The 22,249-nt window shown below is 41.7% G+C and overlaps 1 protein-coding gene across 8 annotated transcripts in view; it reads left to right on the top strand.

The window, feature by feature from the left end:
• Positions 1–12,337, top strand: part of LOC129764758 (microtubule-associated serine/threonine-protein kinase 3) — a 41,019-nt gene extending 28,682 nt beyond the window's left edge. For 7 of the 8 annotated variants that reach the window (XM_055764218.1, XM_055764225.1, XM_055764221.1 and 4 more), the window contains one exon: positions 51–12,337. In XM_055764218.1, coding sequence (XP_055620193.1) covers positions 144–6,167 — 6,024 coding nt within the window. In that variant the 5' untranslated portion in view covers positions 51–143 and the 3' untranslated portion in view covers positions 6,168–12,337. The remainder of the gene's footprint in view (positions 1–50) is intronic. The other variant, XM_055764226.1, reaches the window with a different exon arrangement.
• Positions 12,338–22,249: the final 9,912 nt, after the last annotated feature.

Below are 22,249 nucleotides of genomic sequence, written 5' to 3' on the forward strand. Positions count from 1 at the left end.
GCTCAAAATGGACAATTTCATAACAACTTTCCAAACTGCACTCGCTTCAGATACTTTGATAACGTCTGAAACGCGCATACGAGCGTTGTTGCATCTGGTTTATATAAAGTCGTCCTACACTGACTAGCGGTCTCGCCGTCAGAATGAGTCAACGAGCATCGAGTGCCCCAATCGGAGGTAACAAACAGCAGCAAAAATCTACGATCGTAGCGGCAACATCTGCTAACACAATAGCTGCGGTGACAACAGTAGCAAATAGTAAAATTGCTGCGCCCGTAGCACCGAAGACCGTTGACAAAGATGCCCCCACTGGTGGTAATAAAGATCGTGGCAAACTTTCGTTGACTGCCCGATCGTTGAATTTTGATGATCCCGCTTTGGAAAAGGTGACTTTGAGCGCGCCGGAATCTGTCGAAAAGAAGGATGATTCGAAGCTGAAGAAGAAGGATGTGAAGGATGAGGGTAAAACTAAAACCATTTCAAATATTCCGACGAAACCATCTGTGGTGAAAAAGGATGATTCTAAAACGCAAACGGCTACAGTTGTACCATCCTCCGGTGAGCTTCCGGGATCATCAGGTGCGATCTCTAATCCAGCGGTGGTTTCTGCTTCAAAACCACCTCACAGTTGCAGTGCGAAACAGACGCTAGAGGCCGAAACGAAGCCACATGGCAGTCCATCTAAAGGCAGTTTGAAGAAACTCCACCAGCAGTCGATCAGAAATGAAGAGCCATCCAAACCAACCCTCCTGAAATCATCTTCTGTTCCCAGTTCAGCACAGATGATCACAACGAAGCCTAATGCGGCTGCAACTTCCACCTCATCTCATTCGATCAATCAAATAGCAGCTCCGGTCATCACCACGGCTGCGGCTTCACCCACAGCAACAAGCGCCCCACCAGCATCCGTAGTGCTGCGTCCATCCTCCGGGTCGAGTCTTCAAAAATCTGCTTCGTACCGCAAATCATCCTACAAACCACAGCACTCCCATTCCCTCCGATACTCGGGGAGTGGTAGCGATATCTCGAACTTGGTACGTGTGCGCAATTCAACGCTAGGAAATTCCGCCCCAACACTGTCGATTACCTCGAAGGACGGCAGTTTCAGCCAGCGTCGAGCAACGGCCTCTTCGACCGCCCGAAGCGCAGCGGTCGCACGACACCGTCTAAGTTTCGTTGCCAATATATCACCCAGATCTCACTCACCCATTCCTGCTAGCCCGATCGATAGCCCACGCATCAACTCACCGAACATCATCCACTTTCCGTTTGTGCCGATCAAACGTATTACGAACAAAAACAGCGACAGCCGTCGTTGGTCCGTGGCGTCGCTGCCCAGCTCCGGATACGTGACCACTCCAGGAAGTTCGAACATTTCCTCGCAGTGTTCGAGTCAGGAAAAACTGCACCAATTTCCTCCGGTGCCAACGAATGACGATCTCCGGCTGTTATCGTTGCACTTTTCCAGCAACGATAGCAACCCTGGAATAGAAGGTCGCAATCCAAACCATCACCACGGCTTCCACCACAATCCCCATCACCACCACCATCTGCACCATTATTCCCACCAGCACAGTGGAAGCGGTTTCAACCCTCCAGTGTCTCCCCTCACGCCACAGTATCAGCATTCCCACCATCAGCAGCAGCAGCAGCAGCAACCGCTAAGCCTGCAGTCGCATCCAACCCACTGCAATAGTCCCCATTCGGTGAAATCCGGCGGCAGCAGCTGCAGAGATGAACTCAACAATCCCTGCGGTTGTCGCTCTCCGATACATCGGCCAAGATCTCGCAGTCTCAGCAGCCCTTCCCACTCACCGATCACCGACAATGAGATTTCGTTGATGAACACCTTCTACAAGGAGCGCTTCCCGAAGGCCACCCAACAGATGGAAGAGCGGCTGTCGCACTTCATCACCGAAAATAAAAACATTATCAACGACAGCGCACGCATCTCGCAGCCCATTGTCCGCTTCGTTCACCACCAAGTGCTCGAGATGGCACGCGACTGTCTGCATAAATCCCACGCGAAGCTCATCACGTCCCGGTACTTCTACGAGATGAACGAAAACCTCGAACGACTGCTGATGGAAACCAAGGAAAAATCACCCGAAGCGGCTCCGGAAATCACCGGGGTCATCAAGAAGCTTCTGCTCATCATCTCGCGACCCGCCCGGCTGCTGGAGTGTTTGGAGTTCGACCCGGAGGAGTTCTACCGGCTGCTGGAGGTGGCCGAAGGCCAAGCGAAGGTCACGCAAGGGATCAAAGCGGACATCCCGCAGTACATCATCACGAAGCTGGGTCTGAACCGGGATCCGATTGCCGAGCTGCAGGAGGAACTGAACGAATCGGCCTCGTTGAATACATCAGCGTCCATGAACATTAGCTGTGATTTGCTGGAGAATAATAACTCCTTTTCGCCGAATCAATCCCCGAATCAGTCGTTCAGTGGGGGGAAGGGGGCCCTCAATCGGAGCGGATCGCTGGCATGTTCCACGCCGAAAGGGTCGTTGAACAGCAGCATCAACACGGTGAACAGTAATCAATCGAACAATAACACCCTCGCCAATACCACCAGTAATAACAACATCAACAACAACAATAGTGCGGGAGGAGCAGGAGGGAATAAAAATTTTAAACTACGCGCTGCCAACGCCATTCCCAACGAGAAGGATTACGACATACTAAAGCTGATCTCAAACGGAGCCTACGGAGCGGTATACCTGGTGAAGCACAAACAAACGAGACAACGATTCGCGATGAAGAAGATTAACAAAAACAGTTTGATGCTGCGCAACCAGGTGGAGCAAGTGTTTGCCGAGCGGGACATTCTGAGCTTCGCGGATAATCCCTTCGTTGTGAGTATGTACTGTTCGTTCGAGACGAAGAAACACCTGTGCCTGGTGATGGAATACGTGGAGGGGGGTGACTGCGCAACGCTGCTGAAAAACATCGGTCCGCTTCCGTCGGATATGGCTCGGTTTTACTTCGCCGAGACGGTGCTGGCGGTGGAATATCTGCACAGCTACGGGATCGTTCATCGGGATCTGAAGCCGGACAATCTGCTGATAACGGCGCTGGGTCATATCAAGCTGACCGATTTCGGGCTGTCCAAGATGGGGCTGATGTCGCTGGCCACGAATTTGTACGAGGGGTACTTGGATAGCGAAACGAGACAGTTCTCCGATAAGCAGGTATTCGGAACGCCGGAGTATATTGCGCCGGAAGTTATTCTGAGACAGGGTTACGGGAAACCGGTGGATTGGTGGTCCATGGGGATTATACTGTATGAGTTTATGATTGGTTGTGTGCCGTTTTTCGGAGAAACACCGGAGGAACTGTTTGCCCATACCGTGAATGACGATATCGAATGGCCGGACAACGATGATTGGCCCATTCAAGATGAGGCTAAAGATTTGATCACTGTGCTGCTGCAGCAGAACCCGCGGGATCGACTTGGAACGGGGGGTGCGCATGAAGTGAAAGAGCATTGTTACTTCTACGGGCTGGATTGGAATAATCTGCTGAGGCAGAAGGCCGAATTTGTACCCCAGCTGGATGACGACGAAGATACCAGCTACTTCGATACGCGCGTGGATCGTTATAATCATGAGATTTGCGGCGATGATACCGATGACATGGAAGACTCGCCTCTGTTTGGTTCTTTCAGCTCATACTCACCACAGTATCGGAAGCAGCACAGTATTACGGCAGCAGCGAGTATCCCGGCTTCTGTGGTACCACAACAGCAAGAACAGCTTGCTTCACCACTCCCCGGGACGAATCTATCATCGTCCCTTGCGAAGGAAAAACCCCAGCTACCATCCCTTTTCGAGGACAGCTTCGACACGAATCAACCCAAGCCAATCAACGACATCAGCAAGCTTATTATCACTCCCGAGCTCCGTAAGTTCAACATTAATCCCTCCAAATACAAGATGCCATCAACACCCGATCTGGATTATCTTCCAGAGCTGGCCACACCCGATCGTGAAGATTTCATTAGTCACCTAAATCTTCGTCCGCACGTGCAGCCAACCACGCCGGAGACCCCGGAAACCAACAAGCGATTCAGTGACTTCTACCCGCTTTCCTCCCTGAAGCAACTCTCGACGCCGGAGTCTTCCCAAACCGATAGCGATGATGTCTCTCCACAGATCCAGCGCAAGCGTAAGATCGTCCACAGCCGCGGGATCCTACCGAAGTTCTCGATATCGATCGAAGATGACCAAAGTGGTCACGAAACGTCCTCCTCAACGCCCTCCCAGGTGGTTACCTCCTCGCCCTCCAGCTCGCTGAACAACGTGAACAACCCACGGCACATCGTGAAAAGTGCTTCCGCGCTGGGACTCTCGCTGATGACCTCGTCGGATGATTCCTCCACTGCGATAGCGGCTATCGGTGTTGCCGGCGGAGGAGGGGCCGCTGTGCTTCACAGCGTAACTGCGACCGCTTCGAATCTGTCGTCATCGTCTGGCTGCAGTACCGGCATAACCTCTACGATGCATTCCGCCGGCAACTGCTCGAGCACTGCCAGCTCACGTGATACCTCTCCATGCAGGGAGCTCAGTCCTCTAGTCACTAATCTTAAGCCACCACTAATCATACGGCGGGGACCTCGTGGGTTCGGTTTCACGGTGCACACCATAAGGGTTTACTATGGGGATACCGATTTCTACACCATGCACCACCTGGTTATGGCTGTGGACGAGGGAAGTCCTGCGTTCGAGGCTGGGCTGAGACCCGCAGACTTGATAACCCACGTCAACGGGGAGGCGGTTCAAGGTTTGTATCACACCCAGGTGTTACAGCTGTTGCTAAGCGGAGCGGAGTTGGTTAGCCTGCGGGCCACACCACTGGAGCACACCAGTATTCAGAGCGGCGGCCGGAAACGCGAACCTTGGCAGAGCAAATTCGCCAAGAAAAGCAGCCACAACCGACGGAAACAGAAAAAAGACAACGAGAAGAAACGAAAAACTTCGCTGTTCCGGAGGATAAGCACCAAACGGGCCAGCGCTGAAATGCAGCAAATGGTTGCGGGAATCCAATCACCCACTTCGGTTCCACCAAGTAGAAGCTTCCAATCATTCACGCGATTCCAAGGAAGTCAGCCTAATCTGGCTATCGCAGGAGGTGCGCTACATTCAGCCATTCAACCGATTCCGGCGGCATCTTTGTCCGCTTCTTCCGTTAATAGGTTGAGTTTGTCGCCGTTGAACTCGCTCAACGCCTATCAATCGTCTCCAGCGTCCTCGCCAAGCACTTCGGCACCAAGCACACCAACCGGAACCCTCACATACAACGACGGAGCTCCTCTCTACCAGCGACCATCGACGCTACATGTGCTGAAACACAAGCTCCACTCGTCGCCCTGTGCCAGCAGCAAGGCACTTCACACAACCACGTCAACTGGTCGCCCGAACCGGAGGAAATCCGCCGACCATATGCCGCTATCTCCGCTCGCTCGCACACCAAGTCCTTCGCCACTTCCAGCGTCCCCCACGCGGTCCTCCAGCCCGCTAGCATTCGCGGTTGTGCATCCGCTTGGCTCATCAAACACCACTCAATCGTACAGTCCCGGTGTGTTGCCGAACTCCACCAGCGTCCCGTTGCAACCAGTGCCCGGAATCGTCACCATCAGCGGATCACCAACGCCACAAACCAAGAAAGGGTTCCCCCGAGCCAAAACCGCCGAACCCAGCTCTCCCTTGCTTCGCCGGGCCCTCTCCCCGGACCGGCTGCATCCACGAAGTGCCGAAAGCAAGTGTGTTCTCTCACCGCTCTGCTGCAACACTCCGCTGAAAACACCCCGCCAGGTGACGGGAATCTGGCGCTCGAATCACAATTCCACCATCACCACGGCGACACCGCCCCCCTCGACCGGTGGCCCAGGCCCAGTAACAACGGCTCCCTCGCTCGTTTCACAGCAACCGATGGCGACGGTGGCGACGGCAACATCGGCTTCCGGGAACACGGGAACATCGATCACGTGCACCAACACGGTGGCATCGAGGGCAATTGTCGTCACATCGGTACCGCTGACCGTTGCCACCGCGAGCACAACAACGGTTGCGACCGCAGCAACTTCCACCGGGAAACCGAAACAGCAGCTGCTGCCGGCCATGGTGGACAAGATGAGTATCAAAGAGGATGGTGGTCACTCGAAATGAATCACTCTGTTAACATGATCGTTATTATATATATTTTGTTCCGAAATTGTTTGCTCGTATTAGTTGTTTTCGTTTTAAGGTATGCGATCAAACGCAAAAAATCAATTATTTTAAATTAATTCCGTGATACTCTGATAGTGAGAAATGATAATGTAACACACACACACGGGAGAGAGACGCGTGTATTCGAATAATGTAAAGCTGAGGCAAAAGACGCCTCTATTAAATAGAAGGAAAGAAAGGATAAGTTAACGACAATTGAAACTGTAACGTTCAGCCGCGCGCGCGAACAGTAGTGATTCACGCTTAGAGAATAGAAGCCGCTTGGTTCGAGGAGGAACCAGCATGGAACCATAAATTAAACACTGAGCGTTTTAGTCTAGCTACACCGAAATTATAAACGTATTCGTATACATTAAAGTACTACTCTGTCGAGCGAGCGATTAAGAGAGTGGCGATTTTTGAGGAGTTATAGAAGCATGAAGTAAAAATGAAGAGAAGGATTTAAATTTGTGTGATATTTTGAAGAAAAATAAAACTATTGTAAGATGTATAAATTAATGCATAATGATCATAACAAACAACAACTAGAGAGATAACGAAGCACGAGTAAAGCAAATAATATATAGATTAGCAGCAGCAGCAGCAACCACACAGCGGATAATTTATGGTCGCGCCTCAGAACATAAGTACGATACAAGCAAGTAGCGAATGGTGAGAATTCGTTTTGGGTTGCAATTGGCTATTGGAAAAATGAGCAAGGTCTTATAGAAGGGGTGACTGGAAACGGAAGAAGAATGGCTTTCGGATAGCAGATCAACATGACGAATAGTTTAAGCCTTTTTTTGTTTTAGGAGTATCTATGATCTCCTTGCAAATACGACGAACACTTAAAATAATTGGTTTTCTTGTAATTTGTACTGTATTGCATGCAAATTCGGTACACTGAAAATCTCGAATAATTGAACGAACGAATCACTGATCTGGCTAGTTTTGAGAGTTCCAATTCCTCTTAATCTATTTGAACCTTGTCTCAACACGAGAAAATTCGATAATTACTTTGCAGCCAATCCAATGAAGATATGGACGAATCTTCATGTCAATCATTGGCAGAAATGTCTCAGATTGCAGTGAAACTTTGTGGGTGCGAGAAGTCAATGGCCATTTCAGCAACTTTTTTTACTATTATTAAATTCATCCGACTAGTATGTCTCTAGCTTGAGCTTGGGTAGACTGTACAATTCGTAGTTGCTCTCCGTGATTGACCTGAACCAACCAAATTGCACAAAGAACACACAGAATGACGCTTGGGACTAGCAAATCATTCTCGTTGTGCAATTTTCGGTGATTCGAGCTTTAAATGGCCAATAACGACGCCGGCCACGTCCTTACAGTCACCAGGGGAAGCGAAGGAATGTTAGTATGATATTCGCCGCCCGAAGACCAGAAGGGTCGCCTCTATAGCGTGGTTCCCTAGCGTTTTTCATGGAAGAGATAGTTGTTAGTGGGAATGGATAAGAAAAATCAGGATTCACTGCGGTAAGTGATATGATTCTGAAAACGTGACCTGTGAAACCAACAAGACGGGCGATATATTTCGTTAATCATCGCGTGTACTCTGTATTGAACTCTAATTAGGATGGTGGAGAGTAATGTTTCAGAAACCTGAGAAGGTAACCGAGAGAACTACACGGATATAGAACCTCTAATCTGAGTTTATGAACTCAATCTAGTGTCTGGAATTAAAAACCTAGAAACCAAAAATTAATGCTTTTAGCTACATTTCTACACAAAACATCTACAAAATTGTAGTGTACAAAATACAACTATCACATTGATTTTTCCGAAGTCTGACAGAGAAATTCCGCAAACAAAATTTTGAATGAGGATATTATTCATTAACTCATATCAGCATCATATTCATTTTGACGTGGGACTACGTCTAACCGGAATATATGGAGGGTAAAATGAAAACCTAAACACAGAACATACAGGAAAAAATGAAAGATTTCGAATGCTTATAGCTCGAACATTTCGTACTGGATAGGAGAGATGTTTGCATCAATTGATAGGGAATATTTCTACGCATCTATCGCAACTAACAAAATGTTGTTTTTAATTAGATAAACAAATGAATAACTGTAAAATATTAGGCGTTATCTAAACGCCCTAACTGCATCGTTTTGATTGGCCCGATTTACAGTTTCCCTAACACAGCCTTCAAAACCAAGCAGCCTTGGGGAAATCGGCATTGCAAATACATGTAAGTAGGGGGAGCTTTTGTTCTCATCGAAAAATGTTCCCTAACACAGACTTTAAAACCAAGTAGCGAAATCGGCATTGCAAACACACGAAAGTAGGGGGAGCTTTTGTTCCCACCGAAATGTGTTCCCTAATAGAGATTTCTAAACCAAGGTGCCTGGAGAAATCGGTATTTCAAATTATGCAAGTCGGGGGTATTTTTATTCCGACTGGAATGTGTTTCCCTAACACAGACTTCAAATCCATGGAGCGTGGGGAAATCGGCATTGCGAATTCATGCAAATCGGGGGTATTTTTGTTCCGATTGAAATGTGTTTCCCTAACACAGACTTCAAAACCGAGGTTTCTGGGGAAATCGGCTCTGCAAATAAATGCAAACTGCGAGTACTTTTGTCCTCGCTTGCCTTTGTGCAGAGTGGAATATGTCTGTCCTAACATGATCTTCTAAACTTAGGAACCTGGGAAAATCGTGCAGACACTAGAAGCGAATGAACTTCCCAGTTTCGAGCAAATTCGAGATTCGAGAAGTATGTACACTTTTGGGATGTAAACTTCAGAGGGAATTATTAGTCAGTTAGATTAGTCAGTTGCACATCCGACGTCTTATCTGAAGGAATATACACTGCACCAATGACAAGCTTACATGCGTCTCGGTGTTTGATTAACCAGAGGTGATTAATGAGGTGACCGTGTCCGCTTTTAACAACATCAAACGACGTTCTTGAATGTTGTAGTTCAGACAGTTCAGTTCATGTTTTTATGGGACTTTGACCATTCGATGTTGTATCATCCACCCTTCTCTTTATATATACAGCGCGCTTCGATGCAACGTGATTCTTTGAGTGGCGCGAGAACGGGCATAGCAACAACATTCCGAGAAGCCATGTAAGCTTACTCTCGAATTGAATGGCATGGAGGAATGATGCCTGTTGCATTAGAAAGCATGTACGAGTAAAATCGACCTTTCTTATTCGTTACATTACACATTTTCACTACATATGTCTCGAACAAAAACATGGGTAGGATATTTTTTCTTGATTTGTGCATTCGGAATCAAAATCCATCCATTAAACTAATGTTTTACTTGTAACAATCTGGTGTGTAAATTATCGCGATTGACATGTTCTCCAACCTTTTTTCTATTACAAAGACATGTCATGTTTTGACGTAGGGCTACGTATAACAGAAATACATGGGGGGTAAAATGAAAATCTGAACACCTACATGTTCATTGCTCAGATATTCATTTTACCTCCGAACATTTCTTAATAGATCGCAGAGTTGTTTGCATCAATTGATAGGAAATATTTCTACGCATCCATCACAATGAATAAAATTTGATTTTTCTTCAACTAAACAATTGATTGTGAAAGTCAAGTGTTATCTAAACGCGATTGGCCCATTGGCGATCGATTAATTTGATTGACCCGATTTGTGCTCCTCATATTGTACCGACATGAAGAAGCAATCAGAATAACAGTGGAATACTGTTTTCCCAAAACAGACTCTACCAAGGAACATGGGGAAACACATTCAAATCACTTACACCCCTTTCATTCTAAGCCCCTCAAATACTCGCAAGCTGCGGTTACTTTTCTACTCGCTTGCATTCGGGCATATTGGAATGTATTTCCCCAACTTCAAAACCAAGAGCCTGGATAAATCGTCATTACAGTTACTAGAGGCGAATAAACTTTCAAGTTAGAAACCTCTATAGTACAAAAAATTGAAGCTGAAGTTATTGATTCATGCAAACCGGGGTATGATACAAAATCAGTATGAATTTTTGTACTGCGGAATGTGTTTTCCTAATACGGACCACAAAAGCGGACACGAACACAAAGCGCATTTAATCAATAATCAGTACAAACTAATCATCACTAAGCCAACGGTAGTCCTACCTCAACCTCATATCATAGATACAACTGGCCCATTTTTTTTCTTTCGATTTTTAAAAATACTTTTTATAATAATTTTGTTTTAAAATTTGTTTGACATTTTTCAATGAAAATTTGAACAATTTCTTACATATCATTCTTTGACCAAAATATTGTTGATCTCATAGTTTTTGAGTTAGATTTTTTGTAAAAAAATAATAAAAAATCTGAGCCCTTTCGAAAAATCGTCTATACTTTTTTGTTTTCAATTTCAAGTATTCAAAGTTGCTCAAATGGTCAATGTTTTTACATTCACAAAGTTTGACTGCTGAGTACCATCTGAGATGGTACTGTCAACTCCTGAGATGAGTTGGCATAAAATTCGTCTATAGTATAGAATGATATGCAACTTCAAGTGCAATAGTCGGCGCTCGAAAGTCTAACACAAGTCAGAGCAGGACGACAACAGCCCAAATAAATTACCCAAAACACGTTCCACCTTAGGCCCAAACCATAAACTATGCTAGATGTTGCTCATACCACCCGTTATCATACGCTTAAGCGCCACTTGACCCTACAATCACCAACACGCTCTGAGCAGCTCAATAATGTTTAGAAGACAACATAGCATCCATCGCAGAAGAGGTAAAATATTTCCTGTTTCCGCCACTGATTCCACATCATAAACCACACAATATAGAAGCAGGCTCCGCCAGAAACCGAAAACTCATACCGCAACCCACCCGCCCGCAAGGAAAAGCAAAACAAAACAGCAATAACGTATTTTATCTACCAAAACAAATACAAAAAAGTGTACAGCTTAGAACTTCCATACCGCACAATGCTTCAGTTCCCCTTTGCATACATACAACGAGGAAAATTCCAACCCGATTGAAATTTACCTAATTTAGTTGAGCATCTGAGAAAAACAGGCTAAAACTCATTCGTCATAGGAACCGGGTCACGAAGAGAGCATGTAAGTTATGCAAAACAGGGAAGCGTAAATTGAGTAATCATCATCCACAGAACCGTAAACGAGCCATTCAAGGAATATATACAAAGTGGTAGAAGCAATCATATTATTACTGATTTCAGAAAGAACAACCATTAATTTAATCAAAATGCGTACCAGATTAATTAGACACGGAAACAAATGACATACAAACATACAGAACCACACGAGTGGATTCATCTCACAGTGAAATGTGAAGCGGCGGCGCAATTGAATGTAAAGGATGTATATTAGCAGAACGAAATGGTGAAGAGCAGTATTTCGAATAATTTATTGATTATTCAAGCTACTTTGAGCAAGAATGTACATTAATTTGCAAACCGTTATTAGATCCTCCTCCCACCCTTTCTCTAACATTCTTTGTGGAGGAATGCGAATGTTTAGCTTAACCCGAAATGAGGTTTTTCTCGCCATTGAAAAACGCTGATGTAACTGTTTTATTTCAAACAACACTTCGGCCACTTCTTCGGCGCACTCACCTTCGAAATCGAATAATCGCGTCAGAGGTGAAATTACGTTGCGTTTTTGTTTCTAGAAGGAGTTAAGAATGGTTCAAAAGAACAGAAATAAAGAAGTGTTAATTTATCGCAGACAAATGGAAAGTATGCCACAGCGCGATGTTTTTTTCATCTACTCAAGCCAATGATCAATGTTCATTTTTTCTTGCCGTCTCTGCAGGTATTTGTAACATTCGCGTTTGTTTACGCTGTAAAGATCTGAACAAAAATCCAATTTAAACAAGTAAAAGTTATTTATTCGGAACACACTACTCAGCGCAGGAAAGAGCGGTTAGGTAGTCACACTCGTAGATCCACGAATTGATTGTGAAATTACACTCGCTCGTAACAGGTAAATCATAGAGTCTAAATCTACTATCGGTGTAGGGACGAGGAAGAGAGCTAATTACCACAATTACTTATCGATGTTGCTGTAGTGTAATGGACACATACACAAAAATAGTGAAAAAAATGGAAATGTTAATAAACATGATACTGATAAAGTACCCCGTTTGAATTGAATGCCAGTTTTGTTCATAACATCGTTAGAATTCTTCGAAAATCCACCTCTGAATGAAGCACAGTTCAAACCAGGAATTCTCAAACTATTTTGGACGAGATACCCCTTTTCTAGAATAAAGTGATAACTATAGCCAAATGTCTTTAAAAATTGTATATCTTGTTTTTTCCTATTCATACAGAATACTTACCAATTTAAAAACTTTGCAATTGGTTAAGTGAGTAATATGACATGATTTTCTCATTCATATTCAACATAATAAATAGGCATAAAAGAGTAATTAACAATTATTAATATAAATTACTTACAAATACTGAAGCAGGTAAAAATTTTTTGAAAAAAAATTCATTAAAAGATAATTTCAGTATGGTGAATGAACCTGGTAACTTTCTACCAATCTAATTTAATTTCTTGAACTGAATACATAGACGAGTGTTTTATCCTACAATGGTGCACCCGTGGCCCAGTGGTTAGCGTCACACATTATCATGCCGGTTGTTCGGGTTCGATTCCCGTTCTAGCCGGGGGATTTTTTGTCAAAGAAATTTCCTTCGGCTATCACTGTGGTAACGCGTATTCTAGAGCTTGCCCCTCGGAATACATTCAAGGCGTGTTATTTGGCTTAAGAAATCTCAACTAAGTATTAATAAATGACGCTAGGTAATGCATACGTTGAGACGGCAAAAGTTCCACAGGGAACGTTAACGCCATTCAAGAAGATTATCCTACAACGAATTTCAGAACGCAAATGAACTTGCATCTTAAGGGCAAGTTTGTTATACAGTAAAAATCAGGAGCATGTTTGGACTGGAATTTGAGCGTGACTTCCTTCGTGTTCAATCGCGTATACTGCCGTTCTACGCATAGTTGTCCCATGTTACTTTTTGACAATTTTCACTTTTCTTCATAAAACGATGTTTTTATGCATAATCTTTCGGAAAAACACAAAAAACCTTATTGTTTGTTCCCAGTATTTAAAAAACAACATCAAGTTCAATTGTCCCATGTTGATATTCTAGGCATAACTGTCCCACTATGTATTTTCTGTAGATCAATAATAAATGAATCGATTCAAGTACAGGAATGTTATGTGCATTATTCATATAATAATATAAACTGCTAGGAGTGCTTTTGAAAGAAAAGGGTCATCCATAAACCACGTACACTTTCAGGAAAAGGACATTTGGTCAAAGTGTACGATTATTAACAAAATCCAGAAATGTATGCATCAAGAGAGAAGAAGATAAGGACTGAATTGACTGAAAATGAACTTACGTGGTTTAGCCCCCATTGGTATAATCTAATGGAAGTGTAATGTGTAAATTGAATGTGAAGGCAGCATAATAAACATTGAAATATTTTGGTATAGTTTTTTTTAATATTTTTATTTTTAGGAGATCTATCATTTCAAGCTCTATCACATGTATGCTCTGCATGTCCATCACATTGACGCGCTTCTTGGCCCCTCCAACAGCCTTTTTGAAATCTTCGAAATCCACTACTCGGCAGTTTCAACAGCAGCATGAAAACTGTCAGCCGCCATGAACGTATGACCGGATTCGAAGTATTTCAATACAATCTCCTTAACGTCAACTTTATCGTAGTTCAATAGGAAAACAAGATGTAGGAAAAAGTTCCAGTACTGATACTAGGGATACTACATTACTATATACTACACCACGGTGCCAATTATGTTTACTTTTTTATGCTTTGACACTGTCGTTTTACGCATAGTTCTCAAATGTTACTTTTTGACAATTTTCACTTTTGCTCCATAAAAATATATTTTTATGCATAATCTTTTGGAAAAACACAAAAAACTTATTATTTGTTCCCAGTATTAAAAAAAACAAAATCAAGTTCAACTGTCCCATGTTGATATTCTACGCATAACTGTCCCACCATGCATTTTAAGCCCCTAATCCACCTAGATTGCTTCAATTGAGGGAATCTCTTCACATTTCATTAAACAATAGCTTAGTGCTTATAAAAAACCCGATGCATTGCTAAACTGAAATGCTTGAAGCTTCTGCTAGACAAATGTGTTAGAAAACTTTGATTGCGTTTTTCTCAGTTGCTGATTTTGGAACATGGGACAACTATGCGTAGAACGGCAGTATATGTGTCAAAACCTGCTTTTTCCTCGCCAAATTTTAAATTTTGTACCGTTTTGACTAACATTCCGGACACCTTATTTTCGAATGTAAATATACTGAACTTCAATGTTATAAATCAGGGTTTCTAAAAGTGGTCGATATCCCCCTGGGGTCGACAGAAACGAAAATTGATTTTGGGGGTCGACTAAATATCGATAATCGAATAACACAAGTTCTTATTTGAAATATTTAAGATGCTCCATAAGTTATGTTACGTGAACCACCCTGTTATTAAAATGACCAGGGTTGCCACATTTTATCCTGTAAAATTTTCTGAATAAATCTGTATATCTGTATTTTTAGCAAAAAAAAATCTGTATCAAAAAACTAACGGAAAAAATGGAAAAAGGTTTATTTTCATTTTGAATTTATTTTGTCTTATTTTATTCGTATAAATATTCGTATAATATTAAGTCGTATCAATACAACAAAATAATTAAACATATACGCGATTTATCACGAAGGAAGTCATCATCAAATTCATGTCCAAACATGCTCCTTATATTTTACTGCATAACAAGCTTGCCCTTAGCTTGCAGGTTTATATCCGTTGGAGCTTGAATGATAATGTACTGCTAATTTAATTCAAGAGATTATAAGGAATTTACATAGCTAAATAAAGTGAACTAGAATAAAGTAATTGAAATTTTGTTTTAAATTATTTCAGGAAACTTGAGATGGATCGCGAAATGGGAAAAATGTTATTCAATTTATTATAGACCAAATTATTTTCTCTCCAGCTGGACGAGTCTACATTACCCAGTAATGAAACTCTGTTGTTGGGTATGTTCGACATATTAAAAATAAAAATATGTGCCAAGAAATGATTTTTGCTACATATATGAAGACTGATACCAGAGGAGAATCGATCGATTTTTTTTACCGAAAAAGCTATTCCATGGAAGAACATTGAAACTGATGGTGCACCCTCAATGGTTGGTCGTCATCGTGGTTTTACAGTTCACTCATAGTTACAACTGCGTAAGGTACTGGCCATTCACTGCGTGATTCACAGACAGCATTTAGTAGCAAAAAATCTGAGTCCTAGATAGCTTCAGTCTTTACTATATGTTATGAGTGCTATCAAAAACCTTCGAAGCAATTCTTTAAACACTCGATCATTTGCTCAGCTATATGAGAAAAACGACGAAATCTTTACTTGGCTACTTCTACACGCTGGAGTTCGCTGACCACCGCATAGCAAGATTTTTATCTTTTTTTAATTTGTGTTCCAGCTGCAGGGTGACGATTTCAACTTTTTTTTTTTTTATAATTCGTTTATTTGTACAGGCTCAGTTACATAGGTTTAAAGAAGCCAAACTCTCAACTATACTTTTACTATTAACATGTTTTCTTAATTCTACGGTTAATGAAATAGGAAACCGATTACTCGCGGTCGACTCGAGTTTAGAAGGGTGACACATTTTCTTTAGGAAAAGGATGGGATGTAAGGAGATTGTAACCATGTTCACACTCACACTCACACTCACTTTCACATTCATACTCACACATCACACTGAATTCTTAAACTATCCTCACATCTAATATGTATTAACAATTTAACTTATTCTAATGTTAGGGAACCGATAGCTCGCGAAGGACGAAAAGGAGGAGAAAATGGGGGGGAAAGGATGTAAGAACAATCACACTCGAAGATCGATATCTTTAAGGAAAACATATATTTGGGACATGTAATCAAGGTCTAACCGAGCCAACACATCTCTCACCGGCACATTGGGCTGCCTTCCTCGAGCCCGAAGGGAGTTTTCTAAATTCGATCTGGCGACAAAATATAGCTCGCACGACCAAACAACGTGTTCGATGTCGTGGTAACCATGGCCACAAACGCAGAGATTGCTGTCGGCAAGCTTGAAACGAAAAAGCAGCGCATCTAAAGAACAGTGATTGGACATGAGTCGGGAGAAGGTCCGAATAAAGTCCCGACTCAAGTCCAGACTTTTGAACCATGGTTTGAGGCTAACCTTAGGGATAATCGAGTGGAACCACCGGCCCAATTCATCTTCGTTCCACTTGCGTTGCCAGTTAGCGATGGTATTTTTACGAACTAAAGAATAAAATTCATTGAAGGCGATTTGACGCTGATAAATATCGCCTTCAATTGCACCTACCTTTGCTAATGAGTCAGCCCTCTCATTACCCGAAATGGAGCAATGTGAAGGGACCCAGACAAAGGTAATGACATAACAGCGTCTGGATAAAGCACTCAAAATTTCTCGTATTCTCTCAAGGAAGTACGGCGAGTGCTTTTCCGAGTGCTTTTTTTTCCGGTGCTTTCCCAACGCGATACGGAGACAAAAATACTGAATTCGCTCGAGTTTAATGAGGTGTGTTTTGGCAGCTGATTGAAAACAGAAACTGCCATACTCCATCACTGAGAGAATAGTAGTTCGATACAACATTATAAGATCTTCGGAATTGGCTCCCCACCAGGTAATTGTACGGAGAAAGTTTATTCTTTGTTGACAATTTTAACTCAGATACCCCAAGTACATTTGGAGTCGAACCAGACCCCAAGATACTTGAATGACATAGCATGAGTGATCGGTTTACCCAAAAGTTGAAGCTTTGGTTTTGCTGGTCTATGCTTCCTTGAAAAAACCACCATCTCTGTTTTCTCCGTGGAGAATTCGATCCCTAGCCCGATGGCCCAGGTTGAAAAATTGTTCAAAGTATCTTGTAAGGGTCCTTGCAGGTCGGATTCGTTTGATTCTACGACAGACACCACTCCATCATCTGCAAGTTGTCTTAGGTTGCAATTTTGTGTAAGGCAATTGTCGATGTCGCTTACATAGAAGTTGTACAAAAGGGGGCTTAAACCCATGTAAGAGATCCGACTCACTGCCGAATCTCACGAGAGAGAAAAAAAAGAAAAATTCAAATGTTTCTCACAAAGCAAGTTATATAACATATTATTCAATAGAGGCGGCAGACCCCGAGAGTGTAATTTGTCTGACAGGACCTCTATTGAAACTGAATCAAAGGCCCCCTTTATGTCCAAGAATACTGAAGCCATTTGTTTTTTTTCGGCGTAAGCCATTTGAATTTCTGAAGAAAGCAACGCAAGACATTTTCAATGGGAAACATTCTGTGGGGATCGAACCAAGGCCGGAATGCAAAGCTATTTTACACGACCGCGCTATCCACATGGCTAATGATGCTTCATTTCAACTTGATTGAAACAATATCAATAATCAAAACAAAATTTCAGCAGAGGAGAATATGCACAGTTTCTACATTTGTCAAAATTATCACAAAAGCTTCAAGACCATGTTATATTATCATATGTCACTCAGTTGGACGCATTACGCAAATATTCTACTAAATTGTTTTTTGATCTTCAAAATTAATAAATTAAAAAATAATAAATCAGTGCTAAATCACATCCATGAAATGAGCCAAGGTGATAATGCAAGAAAAGTTGATTATCATCAGCACAGATGAGGCAGGAGTACAACCAATATTGAACCGTATTTTGATATTTTGGTAGATGTGGAAAGATTGGCTTGCGATTCGAATGATTTTATAGTTTGTGAATAATTTGTATTAATAATTATTTATTACACTTGATATTCACTAAATTTTAGCTTTATTTATTTTGTTGTGTATGATGAGAAAATATTTTTTTTTCTGTATTATAGTGACTTTCAACACTTTTGACTGGTTTGTCACATTACTTTCGTTATTTGAAGAATGTCGGGAGTGTGAATTGAACTCGTGTCTTTTTGCGTGAGAGGTGCGGATATTACCACTACGCTAGATCGCCTCCGTGAGAAAATAATATCAAGTTTATTCATTTAACCATTTTCCATTCATTTGAGTTAATGTTTATGAATGTTTTCAAAAAGATAACTATTCAGTAAGGAAAAACACTAAAGATAGGATTTTCAAAGAAAATTGGCTAAAGGAGTCTAAGGTATGACTTAATTCTGGAAAAGAGGTCTCTTACACAAAACAGTTTGAGAACCCCTGTTATAAATAATTCAAAAGAAAATCCGATATTTTTTGGAGTATACACTTCCGTATAACATCATTTACAGGTATCGATACAGCCTATAATTTATAATAATAAGTTTTCCCCACAAAAGTGACAACTAAATCAGTAGTTTCGTGAGTTTTTCAGTTTTTGGAGTTGTTTTCAATATTCGGATTGCTGTTTTCAGATTAACAGCTCAAAAGGGTAAGAATCCACTATAAATGGATAAACAAGTTATATTTCATTAAGGAATCTTCATTAAAATTAGTATTAAAGTAGTGATCGTAATATGAATCATGTTTCGTCGCATTATTCAAATGATGTTGAAACACACTTTTTTCAGGCAAATACAGGAATACTACATGGGCTGAAAAGACCCGGGATCTTTCGTCCATGTCTTCGAAATATGCCTCAGCGATGACTTCCTCATTCGATGTGAATCTCTTTCCCTGGAGCTACCGCTTGAGGTTTGGGAACAATAGGGTTCAATGGGGCCCAAGTATGGAGAATATGGTGGGTGAGCAACCAATTGGAATCGTAATTGGTTCACTTTGGCCATCGCTTTTAAGGACGTATGCGACGGTGCATGCTTGTGATGGTACAGAACATTCTTCTTCACCATATGGGGCCGTTTTTTCTTTATTTGGTCGTTCAGTTTGTCCAATAACGCTGCATTATATTCTTCGGTGATTGTTTTCCCTTCCGCAGGTAATCGATGAAGATTATACCATGCGCATCCCAAAAAAGGAAGACTAATACCTTTACGGCCGACCGTTGGTCTTTTGGGTGCTTTGGCCGGTTTCCGTTGCTTGTCAGCTACTCTGCAGACTGCCTATTGGACTTAGGAGGACTCCACGTTTCATCCATTGTCACCAAAACGTCGAAAGAAGTCCACTCTATTTAGAGATGGGCAAAACGGTTCAATTCAGTGAGCGGCTCAAAGCCAATCGTTCATTGGACCGAGCCGGTTCACTCACCTCGGCGGCTTGGGACCGCATCGGTTCCTTATTCTAGTTAGATGAGAATTTCGCCCTCATTACATTGACTTTAGAATAAATCTCATTGCAAAAAAAATAATCACTATAAATATTGCGCTTTTTTCTGTGTGGCATTTCTACCCATCAGGATTTTTCCGTGCGCGCTTTGTTTCATTGCCATAATTTGCTTTGCGATACGGATCACACGATTTAAAGGGTGTAGAAACAAATTATTAATAAGATTAACAAATATTTCACCATCCGGCATACACCATATGCAGATAGCGAAGAGGGAGTGGGTGCAACCAGACACCGGATACGAAAGCAACGCTTGTCGCTACTGCTAAAAGGACAGTTCTATTCTGCAGCAACAATAGAAAAAGACCTAACACCATTTGTAAACAAATATGTGTAAGCCATTGCTTCGCAAATCGTAGGCCACACACGCGAATCTGATTTTTTTCAGGTTTTCAATTATCATTTAATAGCAAAACCGGATTCCCGCAGAAAATCTATGAAAAAGCTCTAAATCCGAAGGTCGGAAGAACAAAATGTGAATAATGTAGGGGAAGGGTGGTAAAGACGGACACCTTAAGTAAACGTTGATTTTTTTCGTGAACATCACAAAAAAATATATAGCTATCTCACCACAAAAATGGTCTAGGTCTCTTTTTATGATAAAATTTGTCTTTGAGGCAGAAATTTTGCAAAATTAATGTGTCCGGCATCTTTGAAAAAATGAGATTGAGGCGGGAAAGACGGACACTTGTCGGGAAAGATGGACACTAACTGAAAATTCAAGTTAATGTACTCAATAAGTTTTGAAGGACTTCCAATAGACCTTAAAAATGATCGAACAAAAAGGCTAGACTAAAATTACCTAGAAGGTCTTGTAATTTTTCTCATTTTTTCATGTCTGAAATAGCTTCCGGCATTCGGAATGAGAAATTCGGATTACGTTTTAAAGACCGCTCTGCTTATTCGTCCATGATATCTGGTAACACTTGCAAACGTAGTTAGTAGGTAGGCATCTGTTAAAAAAAGAAGGAGGACATAATCAAATTGTTTTTCAAAACAAATTTTTTTTCCCTTCGGTAGAGTGTCCGACCCGACTTGATTAGTTTTTTTCTTCAAAATTTCTGGAGTAAAAATCAGAAAACTTCACTTCGATAAACTGGAATAAAAATGATGGTAAAACTCACGTAACGGAAAATATCCCAACAAATTACTCGATAACAATAAGAATCTTATTTCCTGCAGAAGAAAATTTACGTCAAGCTGCTCTTTGTAGATTTCCTTTTGACGTGGGACTACGTCTAACCGGAGTATATGTGGGTAAAATGAAAACCTAAACACAGAACATGTAGGAAAAAATGAAAGATTCCGAATGCTTATAACTCGAACATTTCTTACTGGATCGGAAAGATGTTTGCATCAATTGATAGGGAAAATTTCTACGCAAAGAATAAAATGTTATTTTTCATTAGATAAACAATTGAATAATTTTAAAATGTTAAGCGTTATCTAAACGCCCTAACTGCCTCATTTTGATTGGCCCGATCTACGGTTTCCCTAACACAGCCATCAAAACCAAGCAGCCTTGGGAAAATCGGCATTGCAAATACATGAAAGTATGGGAACTTTTGTTCTCACCGTAATGTGTTCCCTAACACAGACTTCAAAACCAAGCAGCGTTGGAGAGATCGGCATTGGAAATACATGGAAATCGGGAGTATTTTTGTTCCGACTGAAATGTGTTTCCCTAACACAGAATTCAAATCCAAGGAGAGTGGGGAAATTGGCCTTCCAAATACATGTAAGTCGGGGGCTTTTTTGTTCCGACTGAAATTTGTTTCCCTAACACAGACTTCAAATCCATGAAACGTGGGGAAATCGGCATTGTAAATACATGGAAATCGGGAGTATTTTTGTTCCGACTGAAATGTGTTTCCCCAACACAGACTTTAGAACCAAGGTGTCTGAGGAAATTGGTATTGCAAATTCATGCAAGTCGGGGGCATTTTTGTTCCGACTGAAATGAGAAATCGGCTCAGCAAATAAATGCAAACTGCGAGTTCTTTTGTACTCGCTTACCTTTGTGCAAACTAGAATATGTTTCCTCAAAACAGTCTTCCGGGGGTACTTCTGCACTCGCACGTTTTTTTTGCACTCCGAAAAGTGTTATCGTAACACGGATTACAAAAGGTTGACGAACACCACTCTTTGGCTCGGTTATTCAAGATTGCATTAAAGGATATGCCTTCATATCTTCTGCTCACTGAATTCCTACGCATACCATTTGATGATCAGGCAAGATGTTGATAACCAATTGCTGCGATGACGCCTATTGATTAAACAATATGCGTTCGACGTACATGTCAAAATCGAAACTAAGTGCCTGAAATTCATCAAATCAAGCATCAAACTTGTAACGAAGAACATAATCTATCACAATGCATCTTTTTACTCACAAAGCAAATATATTGAATTCAATTTAATTCGGGAATTGTTTCATTCAATCAAAAGTTTAATCAATACAAACAAATGATTGTTACGCTAAGATAGTCCCACGTCAACCTTGCGGTTATATCATAGATATAACCCACCCATCTTTTTTGTTTTTATTTACAATTTTAACAGAAGACCAGCTTGGTGTACACAGTAAGTGTCAAAGGTATTGATATACTGTATTGCAAGTTCGTGCATAATTGAAATTTAAAATACAAATTTAATTTATCAATCATACATAGGTGTCCGTCTTTCCTACCCTGTGCATCTTTCCCGACT

This window comes from Toxorhynchites rutilus, chromosome 2 (genome assembly GCF_029784135.1).
Source record: "Toxorhynchites rutilus septentrionalis strain SRP chromosome 2, ASM2978413v1, whole genome shotgun sequence".
NCBI lineage: Eukaryota > Metazoa > Arthropoda > Insecta > Diptera > Culicidae > Toxorhynchites > Toxorhynchites rutilus.